The sequence below is a fragment of the Uloborus diversus genome, chromosome 10 (genome assembly GCF_026930045.1).
Source record: "Uloborus diversus isolate 005 chromosome 10, Udiv.v.3.1, whole genome shotgun sequence".
Taxonomy (NCBI): Eukaryota; Metazoa; Arthropoda; class Arachnida; order Araneae; family Uloboridae; genus Uloborus; species Uloborus diversus.
Window position 1 is genome coordinate 118,872,165 of NC_072740.1, and position 24,670 is coordinate 118,896,834.

At 33.7% G+C, this 24,670-nt stretch overlaps 1 protein-coding gene across 1 annotated transcript in view; it reads left to right on the top strand.

The window, feature by feature from the left end:
- The window catches only part of LOC129231412 (homeobox protein Hox-B1b-like), a 107,616-nt gene extending 89,792 nt beyond the window's left edge, over nt 1-17,824 (top strand). Inside the window, exon 2 of the mRNA XM_054865723.1 lies at nt 17,101-17,824. Coding sequence (XP_054721698.1) covers nt 17,101-17,507 — 407 coding nt within the window. The 3' untranslated portion in view covers nt 17,508-17,824. The remainder of the gene's footprint in view (nt 1-17,100) is intronic.
- The last annotated feature ends 6,846 nt before the right edge of the window (nt 17,825-24,670 follow it).

Below are 24,670 nucleotides of genomic sequence, written 5' to 3' on the forward strand. Positions count from 1 at the left end.
GAAAAAACGGTATGTGATTTTAAACTATTCCTATTGAAAACACATTTGTGGTTGGAATTCATTTGAACATAGCAGTTTCAGAGTATGAGTTTGATATTTTCATATTAACTAATAGCTACACACAAAGTTCTACACATAAAGACATAGTTTGTGCTCAGAGAATTCTTTTAACTGTTAATAGGATGTATTTGAAAAAATTGGAAGCCTAAAAACCAATTGAGCTATAGATATAGTTGCTGGATATTGGTCTCAAGATATAGCTGCTGTTGGAAAATCGATGCTGACGTAGGGGAAAGTGGGCCGATAAGTTCTAGAAGAACTTCTCATTAGGGTTAAAACAGTATCACAAAAATCACCATGCATTTCAATCAATAAATAAATAAAATATCCAAAATCATCAAAGTCTAACTTACCAACAACGCCGACAACGTCTTTCTACAACACCACCGCATACAGTGGAGATGCACTGCGAAGAAACATCGATAGTCTCTCACCACAACTAATGATATGACATCTTTATCCGCTAGTAAACAAATCACTGGCCACACCAGGGCTGGTTACTCGAACAGTGGTTCATTTGTTAAAGCGTGGAAAGCCATAAATTAAGAGCAGTCACTAGGGGGTCTTACTTAAGAAACCATCATTTCTTTTATCGATTTGTCTCCGCCACCAGTTTTACACCCTGGTGAAGATAAGTCCCAGTGGTTGGTATTATGTTCATAACTTATGACTTTTCGTAACGCCCTGAAGTGGGCTATAGGAGGATCAAACGTAAGAGACTGGGTCATTACAGGGTAAGTTTTTGGTCATTCGTGAGTTTTCAATGTAGTGAAGTATTAATCCTTTGAGGACCATAAACTTTGCGCTTGAGTCATTTTTTACTCACAAAACCATAGTGATTTAAATAAAAAGTATGTCAAGTTTTGTGAAAATTCGCTCTGTAGATTTTGGGTAGATCGGTGGGACATATGCATCAATATGGTCCAACAGAGATGCAAAGCTACAACTGCTTTTCAAATTTGGTGTTAATTCATTATTAACCTCAGAAATGAATGCATAATTAATGACATGACTTACATTTTTCCTTCGAGTGAAAGGTAATATTGAATAAACGTAGAAGCATGACAGTATGCATACAATGCTTTCAATCGATGTATTTAATTTGCGATGTTTTCAAAATAAAATTTGTGAGTGTATTTGTAAACAATAATTATTTTTTTAATAATATTTAGCTTTGCCAATATTTAATCAGGCTAATGATAGCTCAGTAGGCTGGAAGAAGTATGATTTATAAGGTGTTTGTGACTGATAGTTTATTTTTAAAAAATGAGCTTAGCGGTCATATATGGCCCATGATCCTTAAAGGGTTAATGCAATGAAATTATTTTGCTACTTGCATATAATCACTATCCATAAAATTGTTATATTTTCGGAAAAATTCATATTTAATTCAAAATGAGAATATGCTACCTTTATTTGAATTTGTGTAAGTCTTTACTGCATGATCCTTTTAAGTTATATTTAGAGAATTCACTATATTAATTGAACTTTATTTGGTAAAGTGCTTGTCTAATATTTACCGTTTATTAAAAATAAAGAAAAAGACCCATTTGATGCATCATTTGAGTTACAAAAGAGTCTAACTGAAATAGTATTTCTAACGAGCCTTAACTTCACACTGTTCATCTAAAAAATCTTATTATTCGTAAAAATCTTACTAAAATTCATTTAGCTCTTATACGTTGTTTACAGGGGGGGGGGGGGTGCATATTCTACCAAAAGAAAAGGTCTCTTATTTTTCATTAAAAGAAAAAACGATCTTCAAATGAGAAAAAAAATAAATCCCTTTCTTCGTTTAAAAATCACCAAATCAACAGCTCAACAAAAATGACGACATATTTTATAACAATTAAACTCATCAGCATAACAGCAAAAAAAAAAAAAAAAAAAAAACTATTTGCAGTGAAAATTCAACTTAGCTTAGGCATATTCATGGGTGAAATGTACTCAATTCCTTGTGCGGTGGAGAGAAGAAGTTTACTTAAGAGGAAAAAAGTTTTAAAAGGAGTAGAAACACAAAATAACATCAAAAAACCTTCATATTATTTTTTAACGTTTAATCTCATTATCCTGTGCACAGAGTCATGAAGTAAAAAATAAAATTATCGTAAAATGAGAAAATTTTTGTACTCTTTTCTTCGTTTAAAAATCACCTTGTCATGCAGCGGCTCAACATAAAGGGTTACATATTTCATAACATTTAAACTCACCGGCATGATATTCAAAAAAAAAAAATGTGCATTGAAAATTTTGCGCAGCGAAGGCGTTTTTCTGGATAGAAACCACTCAATTCCATACATGGTGGCGCAAAAGCGTAGAAATACAAAGTAAACTGAAAACTTTCATATTATTTTCTAAGATTCAATCCCATGATCCTTCACAAGGAAGAGCATAGCAAAAGTTAAATAATGTTCAAAGGAAAAAAAATGTACTCCTTTCTTTGTTTAAAAATCTCCATGTCAAGCAGCAACTCAACATAAATGAGTACATATTTTATAACATTTAAACTCAGCAGCACGACAGTAAAAAATGAAAAATATATGCAATGAAAATTTAGCTCAGCGAAGGCGTGTTTATGGATGGGAAGCACTCAATTCCATACGGTGTCGCGAATGAAATAACTTAAGTAGAAAAAAGTTTTAAAATGCGTAGAAATACTTTGTCAGCGAGCAAAATGTAAACCAGCGAAACAACTGCCTTTTGATGGATGACTTCAGAGCAAAGATAGTGACCGCGGAGGAAGAAAAAAATGACAAAACGTTTTCTATTACAAAAAAAGGAAAACCCACAGGGACATTGTGTAGCTCTCTAATTGTTAGCCGGCTTTTTTTTTTTTTTTTTTTCAACTTTCAATCTGACATAGCAGGATTGAAGATTGAATGGAAGCACTTAGCCGCTTTTTAACCCCTTTGGCAATATGCGATCGATTCTCACTTGATGTTTTGTCCGTAACTAAATCTGCATATAGAGTGGTTAGGGTCGAAAATTTTGGGAACTGTTCAACGTGCTAAGCTTCGGGCCTGTTCTCGGAAAAGTCGTCTTCAACGAGTGATTGCTTTGGTATTCGATAATAATATGATGTGGCTAAAACAGATCCATCATAAGCAATGAAGCCTACCAAAAGAATATGATTCGCAGAATGCTATATTCCAAGAACATTATTTGATTTAATAAAGCGTTTAAGTTTATTATAAAAGCATTCATCTTTTTGTGTTGCTAATAAGCCGCTAATATATTTTTTTCATGCCCGAAAGACGGTATAGTAATTTTAATTTAATTCAATATATATTCATATATTTCAGTTATTTGTGAAACAAATGAAGTTATTAGGGTCGATTAGAAATATATTAGTTGGATGTTTTTCAATTGAATCAGAATTATATGTGCAAATTATTGAACAGCACGAACCATATTTCGTTGACTGCAATAATAACGCACATCAAAAATGATTTTTTCAAAGAAGGAAACATGGAATATTTTTGTTCCTGTCAACTTTAATTAAGTAATATATTAACTGATTTGAATAATCATTGAAGAAGCAAATTGAATTATGCAGCTATGGTTTTTTTCCTTTTAAATGCAAACTGTACATACAAATCCACTCAAATCTGCCTTCTTTTTTTTTTTTTTTTGCAGCCAACACCATTGTCAGTTAAAGGAAGTCTAACATTTAGCATAGTCATTAACACAATTACACGGTAACAGACGCATAAATTGTTGCACAAAGCACCCTAAAGATTGCAAATATGTTAGGTCCTTGTTTCATTGCATAAAATTTATGATCTCTTATGATTATCTCTACTTTTGCTTCTATCTAGTGCAAGTAAAATTTGAAGATTTCTAGAAACAATATTTAAATAATATTTTGGGCTCAGTAATGGACGTATCTCATGAGATACGTCCGTTACTACAGTCCGAGAAAAAATATTTTCCTTTCACATAATGCTTTAGTTTAATTTTGCCTTAGTTTTCGTTTTAGCATTGATAAATCATTGTTTCTTTTCTTATTTACATACTACTTATCGGAAAATCAAAAAAAAATCAATCACTGACAATCTTTCAAAAAGAAAGTCAGTCTTTAACTCCTGTAAATGCTTTCGATGATGCAAATCTTATTACAAAGCTCAATTACGCAGCCAGAACTTTTTCTTTCCTCGGGAACAAGAGTCTAGTTCGTAATAATCTCCCCCCCCCCTTGTGTATACATAAACGTGTTGGTAATCGTGACTCGAGTTTTATATGTTTTGTGGTAGGGTTATCATTTTTTAAGGTACGATTGTTTACCGCCATTGTCCTCAATCAATACATTCAAGACACTTAGGCAAGAACACTACAGAAAAACGTCAAAATCTTAAGCGGAGATCTCCGTTTTAAAGCACTCCTTCAAGTTCTTACAATCATGTAGCTAAAGTTGACTACTGAAAACCCAAGTAAGGATCAAGAAATTTAAAAAGCTGTCTCGAAAATGCAGGCAAAACTGGGCTCCTCAAAAATGTAAACAGACACATATAGTGTCACCATTAGCAGTGCCCCATCCTAACTCCCTTCCTCCGGTGGCACTCCAATTGCCCCTTTGTAGCCTCAAAAGGCGAAAGAAGTGTATGTGTTATTGCTAAATGCAAACTAGCTATGAGCTTGAGCCTGAACCAAGTTTTGACTCACTCTCAGGGACTGAAGAATTTTTCATTGGCGTTCCGGTATCGTAAACCACAAGTAAACTCATGCGTGTGAGTGAGTCTTATCTTTCAATTCCTCCCAAACGGTTTATGATACCATCATCAGCATTAGCTTTGAAGACGATTAAAATCTTTGAGAATGGTTATGTAACAATCAATAAAAAAACTATTTAAACCGATGTCTTGACGTCCTACTCCGTTTGAAATACAGTGCTAGTGGCTTGTTTTTAACTTCTTCTCAGTAAATGAACTTAAATGACTTCCTGCACTCTATTAGCAAGTTAGATAACATTTGGTGCAGTAAGTTTTCCTTTTATAACTATTTCTTTGCAGGTTTTGGCAGAAACTGTGCATTAGAACTTTTTAGTAACGACTATACGAGGGGGGACCCAAAAGAAACCGGACTAATGGTGCGATGCTAATCCTGGATGTAGTAGAGTGTTCTCCAGCTAGATGGCTCAAGTAGAGACCTTCACAAACCAGCTGTGCAAGTGGAGTCAGTTTAGTTCATAATGTCTGATCGTAGTGTTGGTTTTCTCAGGTATTGTTGCTTTCCGCCTGCGAACTCATTATGGCAGATTTAAAAAGAACAAACTGAAAGCTTGAAATTTTGCTTCCTGCTTGAAAATTCGGCAATGGAATAGCTTACCAAATGCTTCAACAAGCTTTCAAAAACAATGCTATGAGCCATACACAAGTTTTCAAGTGGTTTGGGCGCTTTAAACGTGGTAGCATGAGTGTTGAAGATCTTACTCGTTTTGAGCGCCCTTCAACGTCTCGAAATGATGAAAACGTTGAAAAAATCAGCCAAAAAATCAACGAGAGTCGTCATTTTACGATTGACGAAACTTTAGAAGAGACAAGAGTGAGTTGGAGTTCGCGCGGGCGATGGGAAGAATGGTTCCTTCACCACGATAACGCTGCCGTGCACCTAACCTTCACTATTAACCGCTACTTGGCCTCTCAGAGATGGCCAGTCGTTCCTCGACCCCCGTATTCACCAGACCTAGCCCCCTGTGATCTTTTTCTGTTCCCGAGGATGAAAAAAATTCTGAAATCGAAGCGTTTTGATGATGTAGAGTCTGTAAAAACTGCTTTGCAACGAGCACTGAACATGGTCAAAGCTAAAGAGTTCCAGGAGAGCTTCTAACAGTGGAAAAAAAGAATTAAGAAGTGTATTTCATCTAAGGGTGAACAGTTTGAAAGAGACAAAAGAAATTTTGTGAATAAACTAATATATATATATTTTTTTAAACAAAAATCCGGTTACTTTTGGGTCCCCCCCCCTCGTATATATATGAAGTACCTAGAGTAAAAGGGGTGTAAATAATAAAATAAAAAAAATGAAGATAACTGGTACAAATGGTAGACGAAATTTTCGTCTGTTAAGGGGCAAAAATGGTACTAGTACTCCTGGTAGGTGCAGCATGATTTAGAAAAACTTTTCAATGAAAACCTACCTATTGTTTGAATTTCCACGCGCTTTACTCAAAACATTAAAATGTCCACGTACATCCCTTTGCTTCTCCCTGCCTCAATTAGCTCCATAAAAAGTTAATCACAGCAGTAAAGGATCGTGCATTAACTTCGAGAAAGTCAGTATTTTTTTCCATGGGGGAAAAAAAAAAACTTCAACTTAAAACAAACCACTTTTTCCCTCAACTGTCAAACTCATTCCCGAATCAACACCCAATGAAGCAGATAATGGCATACACGGTTTACAAACGAACCGACTCCGGCAAAAAGCAAAGTCATCGGAGAAGTAGTGACACTGGATACTCTAAAACGTAATCCAAAACGTTTCGTTATCCAATACAAACCGAAAAAGGGTGTAGATTTGTGTCTTGTATTTTCATACGACAGTCACTGAATCGGTGAACAATGCTTATCGTGCATCACCTTATCGTAGCGAGGAATGATTTGAAATTCAATAGTGTCTTAGAAGAAGAAGATTCAACAGGTGGACACAGTTCGATATCTATGGACGCTCCGATTTCCTTTTCGAAGCGATTGTTTTTTAAATGCTTAAAATATGAGAAATTTAATTCCTGATGTCGTCATAATTTTTTATCAGACATGGACATCAAAACAATATATTTTCTCGAATGGTTCATCTCACAATCAGCTAAATTTTGTTTGAATTTTGCTTACCTAATTATTTCAGCATCAATGTGTTAATGAATTTCTGAAAATTCTTTTATTATATCGCACTCCGGCAAGGAAAGTGATACAACTCAAAATTTCGGAAGAAGGTATAGCCATTGATTTAAAATCTGAATTTAATGCTCTTTCTTGCCATCAAACTCGCAAAAGTTAGCTTACATAACTGGTGTGTGCTGGCGTAAAAACAGTATAATCAACAGGTGACTAATCACAAAAATGTCAAAATTTAGAAGAAAATTTTTCGAACTTAAAGTATGGATTAGTAATGTAGACAACAAAAACTTGCCACTAAACATCAATTAGAAGTTCTTGTGTATTGTAATATCTGAGACGAAATCGCTGAAAGCACTATTGCGTAAAACCTTGACTTTCTCGAATGCTGTTTTTTTGCGTTGTGTCACTTTCACTTTCCTTGCCGAGGTGCGATATCTAAACATCATCTGCGTTAAACTGAGAGCAGCATTGCATAAAGTGCCCTAGCTGCAACTTGCACAAATTTAAAAAATCCAATATTTTTTGAAACAAATTTTCAATAAAGTATACTTAAAAGCGTGTCGATTGTCGAAGCTACAAGTAGCCTCTCCTTCAGAGCAAGTAAACCAACCTATGTGTGCTGGGGGGGGGGGGGATCAGGGGCGGATACAGACTACCGTTTTAGGGGAGAACATGCTGAAGAACGGCCCCCATAAAAGAACCGACGGTTTTGAGTACGAAAAATTTCTGAAACTGCATGGGTGTCATTAAAAAGCACCAACTGTCAGTAATAAGACACCTAATATAGCGCAGAAATCTTACAATTAATTTCATAAGGTAGTATTTCAAACATATTATTCTCTAAAATAATTAATGAAGTGAAAGGACTACTGAAATCGTTTGTATTTTAATCATAAAGTGTTTGAACATAATGTGGATGGATATTGTAGTAGGCAGTTTAGGGGGGAAGGGATCATGACCCCCAAGTCCTTCCCCTTGTATCCGCCACTAGGGGGGTAATACATGTGGGAAAAATTACTAATTTTTGTCGCATAGCATCATGATGAAGATTCGCTTGTAAATCAGAAATAAGGTATGCAATTTTCTTCGTAAATTTTAAGTAAGTTTCGTTAAAGTTGTTTTGGTTTGGTGTCATTTCTATATTTTCCTTTCAATAAACGCAAGATATTCAGTATATGAAATGAATATTTTGCACCGATTTTTCTAAAAGGCAACGGACGTTTATTACCAGTTTATCTGTTGCATTTCATATTTTCAATTGACAAAATATAATGTCCGATATTTTTATCGATTTTTTATCCTCAAGTCAATTTTTAAACTTATTTGAATTCACAGGTACTAATATCATTAGTTGACTTTCTTGTTTTAACTAAGCATAAGTTTTAACCTCACGCTTTTACCAAATTTCCACATTCACTTATATCGGTTTTGGTACAATATTTTAAGACTCGTGAACATTAATACATTAATTTTTAGCTTAAAGTTTAAAAATTTTGTTTTAAAGGAGATTGTGTATGCTTGTTTGGAAATATTTTCAGAATTTAAATTTCTCATTATCCATGGTTGTTTCATTGGGTGTTTGATCGATACTAGAAACTGACTTTTGGTGACGTTTCCAGCTTGTTTGAAGTTTTTATTCACATTTATACAAGCTATTTATTATGGCTTAATTTTTTACAAAAGAAAGGAGGGAGTTCTACATTCTTAATTTTTTTCTTTTGGTGAGAAAGTAAGAAATATGTATAATATTCTAACCTAAAGAACAGCCACATTCTGTCCCCAAAGGTGGCCTCCAAGTTCATGAATAAGTTTCTGGAATGAAATAATTACGCGTGAAATGATTTGGAATCCCTCATCGATCAAAAAAAAAAAAAAAAACCTTTCGCTTTATCCTCTGTATTTTTGATAAACTATAACTTTAAATAAGTAGAATTTTTGATTCAACGCTCGTAATAACGAAGTGGAAAATACGTAACATTTTACTGTTCAAATTTAGTTTGGACTTTCTCTTGATCGGGAAATAGTTCTTCGGTGTTACTATTGCATAAGATAGCTTTCAACTATCGATTTTTAAAGTAAGATTACACTTTGCAACCAATTTGAACTTTTTCTGTCTTCGAAATGAAACTATGATCATGGGTAAACAAAAGTCGTTTGGTTTATAATCAAAACCAAATTTGTCTAGGTAGCTTTTGTATAGGATACCCATTTCTCCTATGAGAAGTGCACACTGATTTGAATACTAGATAATATTCATTTTCTGCTTCCGGCAGTTTATTTTCAAGCTCTTCGTCTTAAGTCACTGCTTTTATATTTTTGTTTGGTCAATAAAACCCCTTTCCTTTGGTCTACCTCACTTAAATTCTTGAATTTATTCCTGAGCTTCAAGGAAGTCATTTCTTTTCTTTTGAGTACTTTTACAAATGTTTCTTGTCAGAGTTGAATGTGAAGTGGTGGAAAAAAAAGCACATGGAGGATTCCAAAGTGGTTCATGTAATATATTTTGGATGCTAAGTCTGAAGTTTTTTCTTGGAGGCCTTCTGTTTTGAGGCTGCTACAAATTTATCAAGAAAAAAAATTCATAAAATGGGAATTTTTGGGAAATTAGTGCGAGTTAAATGAAAATAGTTATGGATTTGTTATTTTCAGCATGAAATATGCAAGAAATGCATATTTTGATCCAAAGGGCAGTTTTCATGCCGTGCAATTGTTGCAATGACGAAGACTCATTATGCTAATTTTACACGGACGCGAGTACCATTGGCATAAAAAAATGACGTCAAATCTGAACAAGTTGCTTTCTGGTAGAACCTAGAGTAAGTTACGAATGAAATCACAAACTAGTTAAAGACAGAGCATAGTTTGTTAGAAAAATTTGTGGACTTTAAAATACCATACGAAGTAATATTATTGGACTTAAATTATGTTTCAACTTTTCTGTTAACCGGGCAATTGTTCTCCAGTATCACCATTGAATAAGACAACTTTAATCGGAGGAGCACTTTTAGGAAATCCGCAGAACATCCTCTCTTCGCCCCAGGGATCTTTTTCTGAGCTGGATCAAGTGAGGAAACCGAGTCCTTTAAAACGGTTCAGTAGCTTTTGCAAAGGCTTACACAGAAAAGTGAAAGTTCCTTCAGTGGAGAAAAACAATTGGTACGAACGTATGTTAATCCCATTAATTCGATGGTTGGGAGGGGGTAATATGGGGGAATCAAGGGGACGAGAAAAATAGGAACGAGAGAGAGAACAGGGAGTGAAGTCTTCTTGGATAATAGATGATGGATGAGAACTAGGAGGAACGGACCGTGATCAATAGCGTCAGGAATTGTTCCCACCAAGCTCATGCACATGTATGGACCCAGCTTTTTCGCGAAAAATCGTCTCGTCGTTTTCACGGCAATGTGGATAGTTTTTTTTTCTTCTTTGCGGACCCTTAGCTGTTTCGGGCAGAGCACCCGCTCAACAAAAAGTGTCGCTTCGGGATTTGGAAATTTATTTCGTTGCGGTCGGATTTTGATCGCGCGCCCATCCTCGTTCTGTCTTCGAGGGACCCTTCCTGTCAATTTCTCTCCCCCTGCCGGGCGAAGAAAGGTGTCAAGCGAGTGGGATGGTTTGAGAAATGGACTGTTTTCAATGAGAATCCAGTTACCTACGTCTTTTGCCTTGTCGTACTTAGTGGGTGTGATGCAAGATAGCGGTGAGCCACAAAGCGCTTATTGAGTGGAATGCATAAAATTGCTCTTTGTGATGAGTGTTTAAGATTCAAGCCCTACCTTGGAAGGAAAACTGATGTACAGGGGAAGGGAATGAAAAAGAAAATTATTTTGGGCTTGAGAATTACCCCCCCCCCCCTTTTTAGCTGTTTTTGTACATGTTGTTGGAACAAACTCAACTTCCTTTTATATAATGATTCATTTCCTATGGATGAGAGTTTAAGATTCAAGACCTATATCTTAGAAAGACAATCGAGGAAAAGGATTAAATTTCAGGCTTGAAATTTTTTGAGAAATCTGTAGGATGTGCATGTGTTAAACAGGGTTGTGTGTTGAACAGGGGCGTAGCAAGGTGAGAAAACCTATTGGTTCTACTGATAAGTTATGGTCTTTAATATAATAGTGGTTGGTAAAGTGTGTCAAAACCAAGCACGCAGCGGAGTTGACTCTCCCCCCCCCCCTCCCACTGCGCCCCTGATTTTAATAGTGTTAGAATTGCCTGGCTGTAACTGTCCATTTATCCGAGTTTTTGCTTATGCAAACTAGGGTGGTCCTACGACACGTTTGGGAAGTGAGCTATCTACTGTGAAATTCAAAATCTACTGCTGTTATACAATAAAATGACATCTTACTACATAGAAAGAAAAAGTATCCCATAAAGCTTCACTCCTCGAGATCATAAATTAGAGGGGAAAAGTAGGTGAAAAAAGCGATCAGAGATTTCTATTTATTAGAAATACATGAAGAAGCGAGTCTCTATTCAACACTGAAATTGAAAAACAATATATATATATATATATATATATATATATATATATATATATATATATATATATATATATATATATATATATATATATATATATATATATATATATATATATATATATATATAGGACTGGGGAAAAGGAAGTTACAAATAAAAAAACATATTTCAAACTTTTTAGTTTGATCAGAAACATCTAAAAAATTACCTCTCAAATTATGCGCGTTTTTGCTCATCGAAACTAAGGTCCGTTTCGACAGGTTGGGAAAATCAGCGCTCTACTGTAAAATTCAAAGTCTACAGCTGTTGTTCAGTAAAAGGACGTCTTACTACATAGAAAGAAAAAGTATCCCATAAAGCTTCACTCCTCAGGATCATAAATTAGAGAGGTAAGGGACGTGAAAGAAAAATGACCAGAGTTCATTTATTAGAAACACTTGATGGAGCGAGCTACCGGTGTTGAACAGGGGCGTAGCAAGGTGAGAAAACCTATTGGTTTAACTGATAAGTTATGGTCTTTGAAGTAACCCTGTTTCCAGCTGATGAAGCGTTGGACAGCCAGCCATGTACGACCAGCAAAACATTTTTCATTGCAGGCCGACTTTAGTGGCTTTGAGTGTACATCTGCTGGGCAGGTTTTAACAATGGGAAGGATCATTTGCGGTTGAGATGTTGAAAGCTGTCGGCTGCGGGGGATAAAGGGCCTTATTTGTAAAGCGGGAAAGGTCTATGGGTGGCTTCATAATTTAGACAAAATGATCATATATCATACCAGCTGGCTTTTGTGAAGTGACTTGAAATAAAAGTATAACAGAACTCATTAGTAACCAATTCAATCAATCAAAATAACTTTTTGAACCTCCCAACCAAACAAATAGACAACGGATGACCATCTTCAATGTTTATAAAACCCTTTCTATAACCTATTAGTATGTGTATACAATAATAAAATTTGAGTCTTAATTTGAAACTGAATAACTGAAAGGAATGATTAAAATTGATAAATTTCAGAATAAAACAATGTAAGTTCCACTTTTGAAACATAACTTTTTAATAATAAAGCAATATTGAGTTGTATAGCTAAGACTGAATAATTTGTACCTAGTATTAAAATTGAATAATTTAAAGAGAAAACATTGAGTAACGCGCTGAATATTTTAAAGCAAAAGCCGTGTTAACGTGTAGAATTAAATCTGAATAAGTTACTAGATGCATTACAACTGGTAACTTATTCAGTTGTATGAATAAGTAACTAGTTGAATAATTGAAAGAGAAAAGTGCTGAACAGCAATATTAAAATCGGTATGTTTAAAGAAAAACTAATGCTGAATTATAATATTAAAATTAAATAATTTAAAGAAGCAAACAATGCTAATTTTCTTAAAAAAAAAAAAAATCTCAGATTTTTTCTGATACGCTATTTGCGTCTAATAATTCAACCCTTAAAGTAGGAGTAGTTAAAAAAAGGTGCATTAATTGCAGAAATTATTAGCGCTAATAAAAGTTTTCAACCATTTATAATGATTATAATTACATAAAAATTAATTTTATTAACTTGATAACGAAACCTGATTTATTTACCCAAACAACCACTTGAAATAAAACATTTTAATTGCATATTAATTATTTCTAAAAAAATATATGATGCGAGAAATATTTTCTACTGTTTAGCGAAAACATTCCTATGTGGAAAATGAACCTGTTATCCAAAAAATGGAAATGTATAAAAACGTGACTAATTATTCTCAGAAAAATAAGATTTATTACTATGTACACCTTTTAGAAGTTACTTTTTTAATCCATTTTTTAAATCCATAATAACGTAATGATTTTTTATTGTGTAAAAGAAGACATGCTTGTTACCCACAGCACCAGGAAACTGTTCGTAACCCTCTTTTCCCTCAAGAGAAAATTTTAGTGATTAGATTAAAATCTACATGACGACTTAAGTAACATGTACGCAAAATTTTGTGAAAATTAGTTTGGTAGATTTTGTCTAAATGGTTAATACTTACGTTCCTACATAATCCATTAGAGATGCAAAACTATAAATTGTTTCCAAAATAATGTTAATTTATTATTTAACTCAAATATTTGGATCATTAATGACTTGCATTTAATATGCAATCTTGAATTAAGTAGAAGCATGAGTATCGATGCGATGTTTTCAATCTATGTATTTCAATAGCCATGTTTTAGAATAAAAGTACAGTGTATTTTTGAAACAATAATTAAGGGATTTTTTTTTTCCTTTTGCTAATGCGTAATAAGATTCTGATGTATCTCTTTAGAAAAAAAATATTATTTATAAATTATTTCGATTCAATAATTTCTAAAAAAATTTTTGCATTTAAAGGATACATTATGTCCCATGTTCCTTGTAAAGTTAATAAGTAAAGCACTTTAAAAATGTGATCGACTTATAAGGCAGTGAGAAGCAGAGGGATGTAAGTGGAAATCTTCAAGTTTTGAGTAAAACGGGTTTAAAGATAACTTCCTAGGTAGGCTTTCATTGATTTTTTTTTTTCTAAATCGTGCTATACTGCAGCACCTACCAGAAATACTAGTACTATCTCTTGCACCAAATCAAAGGATAGGTTCACCTACGATTTGTACTGGTTATCTCTAAATTTCTAATTTTGCTACTTATGTCCCTTTGCTTCTCATTGTCTCATATGTAATGTAAACATTTCAAGCTAAACACTTCTAGAAAGCGTGGAGGCCGAATCGCTGAAGGCTTCTTCAGCGAACTTCTAGTCAATACATTATCATTTTCTGAAAAGCCTAACACAAAATTCATCAAGTTTACTGCTGATAACGAAACACACCTCCTCTTAACACGCTTGTCTGTCTTGCTCAAAATTATTTACTGCTTAATGTTGAGAACATCGTGTCAATGACTGCCCTTCCTCAGCTTTCTTCGGAATGATATTCAAGAACGTAGATTACTTCAGTATTAGAACTATGCCCTCAATCTATTTTACTCAACTATCTGATTCATGCCTTACTTCTACCGGTGTACAACAGGGCTCGGGAATAGCCACGCCCTTGATATTTGTAGTTGACCTACGCCCTTGAGGACCTCCCAGATTGATATGCCCTGTATTTACATTCAAACTCGAATGAAAGCTGCAGGAAGCAATTCCTTCAAGCAAAGTCAGCAGGTCCAAAAAAGTCACCAAGGCTTGAAAGAAATCAAATTACCGTGGGCTGAGTAATCTAGGGATTTGATGCTGATGAACAAATGCTGTACTTTGATGCAAATGCTTTTTTCTTTTCATTTTTTTAAAAACTGTAACGGTGAATGACGGACATTCTTAAAGTGACTTTCGCAAGCTTTGTCTACTCTTCCACAGTTCAATGCAACTCGTTAGCTTGTTAAGCTGTTCATCCTATAACACGATTAGAGAGCAGAAGACATAAAGAGTAGAAGCTAAGGTGCCATGGGCATTACAAACCAACCGGATTTAAGTTTCCTTCTTGAGGAAATTCAGAATATAGAAGAGGCAATCAGGTATTTTTCTTTTATTTTTGCCGTTAATGCAACTTTTATCAGATGTTTACATTAGTGCTCTTGCATGTTCACAACTGGATGTAAGGAAACGTTTTAAAATAGTACGCAAATAAGTATCATAGATAAAAAAAGGAGTTAAAGTTCTGCTATTATATAATATAAAACTATTGGTTTGAATATTATATAATATGTATGTTTATTATATAATATACAAGCCAATTTTTTATTTTATAATATACAAACCAATTTTTCATACCAAAACATATTTATGGTATGTTTTTCACAGTTGTGATTTTAGTAGTTTTCATTTCAGTAGTAATAGTGGTATAGTTTACATGTTCTTTATGGGTTCGAAAGTAACGGTAATCACTAATTATTTGTTTTTACCACATTGAAGATATTGTTTCGTTCCTTTAAGCCACTTTCTTAATTATTCTACGCAAATGGAAAGAAAACTTGATGAGGGCTCAAGAGCTTGTCTTGATGTATAATATCACACCAAAATAAGCATCGAAACATTGCTGTAATTCGTATTATTAAATTTAATTAGTGTTAACAATGATAGCGACGATATTTTAATCTATAAATATACAGTTTAATAAATAAAGTAACGAATGTGCTCCAAAACTTCATATATTTATCGCACATGTTGAGTGCGATTTGCATCGAAATTTTTAGCTCGGTCATCTCATTTTTAAAATTATTTATTGTGTTTTACCAAGAAATAAAATGGCAACAGCTCGTATCGTTTGTTTACTTTTATTACCAAAACTCAAAGCATTATCAGCGCATTCACTTTCGTTTTAACGGATATTAATTTGTTATTTTTTTATTTTATTTGAAAATAAATTTGAATATTCATTGTGGAGAAGCTTTGTAATGGGCAATAGTAAAAGAAATCGCTCAAAAAAGCGAGTTTTTTTACAGAAACAGGCATACTAAAGTCACGTCTAAAGTGCCTGAAACTGCTAGCAGTAAAAAGTTGAAAACAGTGGACGAGTGGTTTTGATGACCTAGAAAGTAATCCTGCGCGTACTGGTAACAGACTTATAGATGTAGAACTGTTGATTTCCACCATTTCACTACTGTGCTGCCCTTTGTGCTACGGCCAAAAGTTGGTGATACTGGAAGGTTCAAAGTTTGGACTATGCTCTAATTTCACGTTTAAATGCAATGAGTGCTCATTCAACAAAGGTTTTGCTTCAAGCAAAAAAATTAACAAGATGAGTGAAATTAATGTTCGTTTTGTTTACGCATTGCGTTTAATTGGTAAGGGTTTGTCTGCGGCAAAGAAGTTTTGTGCTACTTTGAACCTGCCAGCTCCTTTGTCAAATGTAAGCTTTCGAAGAATAGAAAAGAAACTTTTGGAATCTGTTTCTAGTGTTGCCGAAAACTCAGTGAAAAGTGGTGCTGCAGAGTTACGAAAGGGAAAGGAACACAATATTGTTGAATGTGTTGTCACTGTTGACAGAACATGGCAACGACGTGGCTACTCCTCACTAAATAGCTGTGTTGCAGCATTATCTATTGACACAGGAAAAGTTTTAGATATAGAAGTTATGTCCCAATTTTGTTGAATATAACAAATCTCTTCCAAATTCCCAGAAGTGTTGCAAATCGCATGCTTGTGCTAATCATTCCAGAACCGCTGCGAGTACGGAAACAAGGGGAGCTTACAGAATTTTCGAATGTTCAGTTTCTTTTAGTTCACAGTTACGTTTATTCTCATTGGGTCGTTAAAAGTTCATCCGAGACATCATATGAACATACTACTGACGTCGTCAATCGTCATGAAATCAACCGTCCGGGTTAACCAGTAGCTCTATATTCAGGCATACTCATAGTATTGGAAATACTTAAAAAGAAGAAGGGGGGATAAGGGCTTACGTACTTACAAAATGTGCTTTCATAATTATGATGTTGACGTGACTATTTGTTTTGGTAGGATAGACATAGTAGTTGCTGACTTTTAATTGTCCTATATCTATTACACAACTGGAACCAAGGATTTAAGTTATGAACGCAATAGCTAGACTTCTACAGATGTCGTCAATAACAATAACTATATCAATCTCAGATTGCTCCCACCTGTCATATTTACAATACTTTATTTTGAAATTTATAATGTGTATCTGTGTGATTTTATTTTTGATACTTAAAGCATTTAAATTCCATTGCCATCAATGTACTTAACTAAACGTTTATTTTCAGCTGCTAAACCAGACTACAATGGATACAACTCATCGACGCCCAACAACAATGATCCTAACGGAGGAACAGGCACAGGGAGAACCAACTTCACATACAAACAGCTGACAGAGCTTGAGAAGGAATTTTATTTTAGTCAATACCTAAACAGGGCTAGAAGGATTGAAATTGCAAAAGTTCTTCATCTCAACGAAACACAGGTGAAAATTTGGTTTCAAAATCGAAGAATGAAACAAAAGAAGAGACAAAAGGAGGGCATCGTTCCAATAGATCCGTCAAGTTCTGGAGGCGAAACTGGTTCCTCTCCTTTACCCGCAACTGGTTCAGTACCTGTTAGCTCATCCAATAGTGTTCCTCCAGTGCCCGTGGTTACTACTGGACCGATGACTTCTCCAGAAAATAGCAAATGATACTATCGACAAGTTCTTCGAACAAACTACTTTTAAATATGTTCTCAGTCATCAATGCTCAACTGGGATGGTAAGTTCTGGAGTTCCTTTTTGTTCTATTTGAACTGTTCAGTCAGACTCAAGAACTCGAACATTTCAGACTTTGACTGTTCCTTTGCCAAAAGCAGTTTCATTAAAATCTCAAAATCAAATAACATCTGAGGAACATGTCATCACTCGGTGATCTACTACAAATGAAAGACAATTTTATAACAACCCGTTGAATTTAAGGATGGTTTATGAACATTTATCATACTGCCAAGAAAGTATTTGAAAACAAAAAAGAAATGAAAATGCAGAATATGTGATACATTTCAATGTCCTAAAACTATTTGAAAAGAAAGTTACATACAATCAAAATGATATAGTTTCTAAAATTAATTGCTTTTTTTTAATGTTCTGCCTGAGTTCACGTTCTACTTCTGTGACGATACATGTACTCAAAATATAAAAGAGCTAATTTATTTCTGCACTCAGTTTATTTTATAAACTGAATGCAATTTTGCAAATCAAGTATTCCTATTATTCCTCACTTCGAACTATCCTCATATAGTAATTTCAGAAATAACTATCTGTAATGGAATCGATTTTCGTTTCTTACTTAAAACTCTCAGTAAATTACAACTCCGGTTAAAACGTTTTAAATGTCGACTTGGAACAGAAATTTTATTTTTATGATGTTATTCTCATAGAAACAGTCATTTTGAGCTTAGGAAGTTCAGAAAAATTAAAGTGGATGGAATAAGGTGAAACCTTTTATAGAGATAGCTATATGTAAGGGCTTTATTTAAAAAAATGTTGGTCTTGAAAAATGAAAATATTATTTGAATAGTTAGCATTATACTGTCACTTATGCATGAGCTTTTAATAATTACACAAATAAAAACAACATTTAGACCAAAATCCGTAATACCAGAATGTAAAAATAAGTCAAGAAATAAGTAGAACGTGAACTTGGTGATGCAACTATTATAAACTTAATCGGCAAGTAACTAAATTGGTCTTGACAGTTGTTTTTGAGTCGTTCATAATTTTATGTAAGACTCTTAAAATTTAAACTAGCTCTTTAAGCATTTTCTTCAACAATAGATTATTTCCAAATATATGTTGTTTCGGTTTATCAACTGCTTCGTCAACTAATGTAGAACTACGCAAAAAAAAAAAAAAAAAAAAAAAGCAGCGGAAAAAAATGTCAACCACTGCAACGAAGCACAACACATACCTCTGATGTGAGAAACAGATCCTGATCATCCCAGTAATTATAAGAGCTCTAGATTATGAAATCATAGAGGACATAAAACTGAGTTTTCTATTACCTCATTTATCAGCAGTTGTGTGCTATATGTTTAGACCCATATCAATAATAAATTGAGTTAAAAACTTTTACAAGACAGATAACTGAATTTCCTCAATAATTACCAGTGTCGGACTGTGATTTTTAAATAAAACAAATGTTTAAAATATTGCTGATTTTCAAAAATAAGGTTTCCTTTGTGGGAGGATGTGAACTGGTATTTCTCGGTAGACAAATCTATGTGCAATCATTCCTTTTCTTGAACTGCGTGAACAAATCGATGAATAATCCGCGAAAAATAAGGATTTCTCATTGATTTGTCTACTGGTACAGATACCAGCATGCAGAATGAGAAAATCGTTAGGTTAAAAGCCTTGATAGCATACTGTCCGACAGCGTTTAGTGTGGAAAATCGGCAAGCGGCACAGCTGAGAAGATTCTATCTCAATGAGAGAAATTATAGCCAAAAAATTTTGAAGCACACGTTTCGTTCATATCGACTTGTCTTTGATTCGAATTCGTCAAACTTGCGTCCCTGCAAAGTAATGGATACGTTAATTTCACCCTATAAATGTTTTCCTTTCCATCTTCATCGGAGGTCTAACAGTACTGCACAGAATAAGTTCTCATTTCAGCAAGTCATGTCACATAATATTGATTTTTTCTTAGCAATATATTTTTATCGTCTTTATTGCAGCACAATAGAATGCTTTGATTCGATTAACTGTATTTCCTTTTGCGCGTCACGATTACGAAATTAACTTAATGGATTGAATATTACCTATGCAGCTATTTTAATATTTGATTAATACAGTAGAACCTCCCTCAAGGGACACCTCCGAATAAGGGACACCTCCATTTAAGGGACATTTTTTCTGTTCCCAGTCCTTTTGAATACGAACCTCCATGTATTTACCTCTAATTAAGGGACACTCTATTTAAGGGACAGTCACAGAGAAAAAAAATACTCTACAAGTGCATAAGAAAGATTGAATTTTCTGAATTCAAGTTCCACCTTTCCTCTAAAAATTAATTTAGGAGAGTTTAACATTAACATACGTTAAAGAAATATATTGTAAAAGTCTTGCTGAAAGTTAAATGCACGATTTATCCATCAAGATATTAATTCAAGTAGGCTCAGGGCCGAAGGGGAGGGCATAAACTGAGTAGCTTTTTACATCAAAATTGAAATGTGAACACTAATTGTAATTCACAAATGGTCTTGCATTGTAAATTACGTAACATGAAGCAAATTCATGCAATGAATTACTTCAAAATAATTGCTTTACGCTACAAAATTTTGGACTTACCAAATTTTTAACTCAATTACAATTAATAAAATATTAAAAACTTGAAAAAATTTATTAAGTATGAATTTTATTTAGTTGTGTATGAAAAATGCATAGTATTTAATCTTAACCATTAATAGTCTAAGTTCATAAAAAAATTATATTGAGTTAACACATAAACTAAAATACCTCCGAAAAAGGGACACCTCTATTTAAGGGACGAAATGTCTGGTCCCATTAATGTCCCCTATTGAGAGGTTCTACTGTACTAATGAAATCTTCCGCAACGGGTCCAATAATATGGCACACCATTATACAGCTCAAAAAATGCAATTATGAATTAGTTACCTGCCGATTTCGTTGGAAATAAAGTGCATAGTCCATTATTCTATAACATAAAAAATGAGTATACATGAAATAGTAAACACTATTTCGAAACGTAATTTTTTTATGCGCATATATGAAATATCATTGAAGCATTGTTTCATAACATGTAAAGTTTTTATAGTTTTAGTTTAAGCAATTTCATGATCATAGTTTTGGCATGTTACGCAAAATCATCGCAAACTACGTCTTTCAATGCAAATGAAAAAGTGAATGTACAGACTTGTTCGAAGTTATATGCAATATTATTTCTATTTCTATTATAAGGAGATTGATGGTTTTTACGTGTGTGAAAAAAAAATTATCTATTTATGTATAGATCTCACTATCTTGATTTAATTTGTTGAATTATGTACAGCTTACAGTCATATCAAAAGTTAACCTTTTAGATATTAAAATAATATATTAAATGCTCCATTTACTTTGGTTTTGTTAAAGAGGGCCCTCTTGAAGTTTTATGCAGGTTATGTGTGCTACGTTTCTAAACACAAACTCTCTTTTTAATACTCCCATAATGATGCATGAAATATTGCATGACTCCTTGTGAAGTCTAGAGAGTCCCTTTTCAGCGTTAACACTCCTCGAGCTAATTCTGAGAAATCTATCATTTTAATTTCAGCAATAGCTTTAACAAACAGTGAAATATTCATGGCATTAAAAACTGAGTTAATAAATACAGGGCAAAATAATAGTGCCGAGATGTGTATGTATGCTTTAAAATATAACTTATATGAAAGTATTTTATTTATTTTATCATTATTTTTTTTAAATATTTTTATTGCACATACTCACAGATAAATAAGTCACGGGCTCTTACTTCAAATGAGCATTTTTTTCTGCACAAATGTGCTTCTTTTTAAAAATTCATTTGTGGTGATAAAAATAACAGGTAACGAGCTCATATTCAAAATGGAGAAAAACCACAACATATTTGTAACAACTTTACTCTGAACCAGCAAACTATATACCTATTAGGCTAGGATATTCTCATTAATAATAAAAAATGATGAAGCAGACTCACAGCATGCGCAATCTTTTAAATTACGTAGATGAGGTGGTTTAAATTTCTATAGCCTGCATCTAGAATATTAATACCAAGCAAAATGTTTCACTTTCTTGATGAACAAATAATGTTCATCCCCAAATTTTATCATCAATCTAAGTTCACTTAAGAAATAAGGCACCACTCAAAAAATAGGCATTGAAGTCAATATGTACGTCAGTCAATAAGTATTTTCATCATCTGAAAATTAGATAGAGACTAACCAACACATATTTCAATCAAGACAATAAATTATTATAAGAAGCCTTACATTACCATATAGTTATTGCATTGCAAGTATCAATCGAATTCAACCCCAGCTTATAAATATTACAACTATATTTTACTGTTTGCAATAGTTATACTTGGTTATACACATACACCACTAGTAGACGAATTCGGCATTCCTTTCCTAAGGAAATTTTATCAATGAAACTCAGGTTTTATCTCAAACATATCCTTAACACATACGGATTGATGCTCCATTTTTTTTCCTACGATTACTTTTTCCGCGCTGGCCAATATTCCTGCGATCAATATTGGATGAAATAATAGGCATACATTCAGCTAAGCAAATACGAATGTCCTAATTTTTTTTAAGCAAATATTACCTTAAGTACGAAGAATGTGTTTAAATGAAGATCTTCTACCCGCATTTTCAACTTTCTTCAACTGCTATACACATTTTAAATCCCCAAAATTAGGAAAACAATCTGCCAATATTTTGAATGGTTCCATGACTTTCAAAAGAGTTTCTTTGCTCAGAAAAATCTGCAAACTTTAAACCGTAATCGAAGCCATACACTTGGTTGCCCATCCTACTAAGAGGGGCCACCCCCCTCCCCCAATATACTAAGAAGTTTCCTCAAGAGTTGGGGTCCCCATGAAATATGAGATAAATACCCCTAAAAATAGCCCCCCTGAAAATTTCAATGGCGTAGTTCATGCTACCCCTCCGTTGCCCCCCCCCCAGATATTCATTTATTTAACTGTGCTAATATGTCCTTTTCCCTTCATGCGTAAAAAATAAATTACAGACATCTGTTTGTGATTCCTTTCTATATATTTTTTAATAATACATATATACTGCAAGCATATTTACACCAATATCTCAATAAATATAAAAGAATAGTGTAGGGTCAGTGGGGTCAGTGTTGCCAGATTGGGGGAAATTTCCCCATTTTGGGTAAATCTGGTGCTCTCTGGGGAAATTTTGGGGAAATGGGTTTTGAGGGGAATTCTTTGGAGAACATTTTTTTTCTTGGGGAAAACCTGGGGGGGAGGGGGGGGGGGAACCTCGGGAGAAAAAAAAAATTGTAATTAAATTTGCGTCTTGACATCTGGTAGTTACATTGTTTGTATCAAAGAGCGTTGGTTTAGCTTCGTTCAGATTCATGGAATTCGCATTTCGTATTATGTGGAATATTATGCTACAGAATTCGCATTAATAGTTCTGAGTGAGTTACTAGTTGATACGTGAAACAGGCAAAAAATAAGTGTGATGAATAATATTCTTGGATAAATATACACAAAAATCATAGTTTAAATGTACGTACAGAAGCAGAGTAGTAAATGCGAGTAGAAAAATATATTTGGTTATTTCTTATCTCTCGGTCAGGCGCTTGTATTTATGACAAGTGGCACCCGCACGGCTTTGCCCGCAGTAGAAAATTCAAAGGTATTTTGATTCCCCTGTATATTTACAAATAATGCATGATGAATTTCTCGCCAATTGGCTTGCCCACGTTACGGTTCCACATTATGATAAATTGGTAATTTAGTCTTCCATCTTATGATAATTTTGCTCGGGAAAATGTTCTTAAAATTGGAATAGAAAAAGAACAAAATCAAAATTTTGAAAAATCGCTTAAAGGTGCACACCCCCATGCTACAAACTGATTCTTTGCCAAACTTCATGAAAATCAGTCGAACGGTCTAGGTGCTATGCGCGTCACAGAGATCCTGACAGAGAGAGAGAGACTTTAAGCCTTATTATTAGTAAAGATAAAAAAAGATGAAGATAAAGACAAAGAAATTGCGAAAATGGAAAGAAAAAAAAAGTTGGGGAATTTTGTAAGAAAATGTGGCGATTTGGGGGAAAAAAATTTTTTTCAAGAGACAAAAATATCAGAGGAAGTCGATTCATTTTATGAAAATATTAGTGGAAAAATAATTTTTGAATTTGGGGAATTTTGATAGAAAACATCGCTTTTTGGGGAAAAGTTGGAAGCGAATTGGGGAAATCTGGATTTGACCATCTGGCAACACTGAGTGGGGTGGAATGGGTAGTTTATTAATATTTGAGTTACAAAAAAAAATTCTATTTTTTAAAAAAAATAAAAACACTCATGTTATTACAATAGTTCGACTTTGTTTTGGTTCAAGAAAAAATTGAATGGAAACAGTCACTTTAATGGCAGCCTTCTTGAAAGTTACACTGTAAAAATCAAAACTAACTGATATCTTTGAAACTTTGTTTTCAGGATTTTGTTTGAATTTAGATTGTATTCTATTACTGTTATTTTCATTAAAGGAAGTCTCCTTTGTCAACTGAAAAAGTCAAAAAAGAAATATTTCATAAATTTTAAGAAATATGTTGAAAAATTTTAAGTGGGGTGGAATGGGTATAATATTAGGCGTAATGACATAGGCTGTGGAAATAACACTTTTTCTCATTAAAAGTTTTTTCCTTGAAATAAGTTATTCGTTTTATCGAAAGTTTTACATCCTGAATTGTTATGGAGTTGCTTATGGTTGGATGGGAGACAAAATCTTTGAAAAATATTTCAAAATTCTCGCAAGGCACCAGAAAAGACATACAAGACATCTGACATATGAAAGAGTAAAGCATGCTATTGGTAATGAAATTATCATTTGCCTGCCGCCTAATAAGAGTTATGCCCTGCAAACACTAGACACAGTCAGAGCTGACTAAATAAATTAAAAACCAGTTTGATCAAACTTCCATTCCACTAAGCTTATGTACGAGTACAATATCTACAGGAGATTGGATGCAAGTTGAATACATTGCTAAGAAATTTAAAAAGTATTTTATTGCTCAGGTTCTAGAATTTTTAGATACTTGTGCTTATGTTGTAAAAATTCTTAAGAAGTC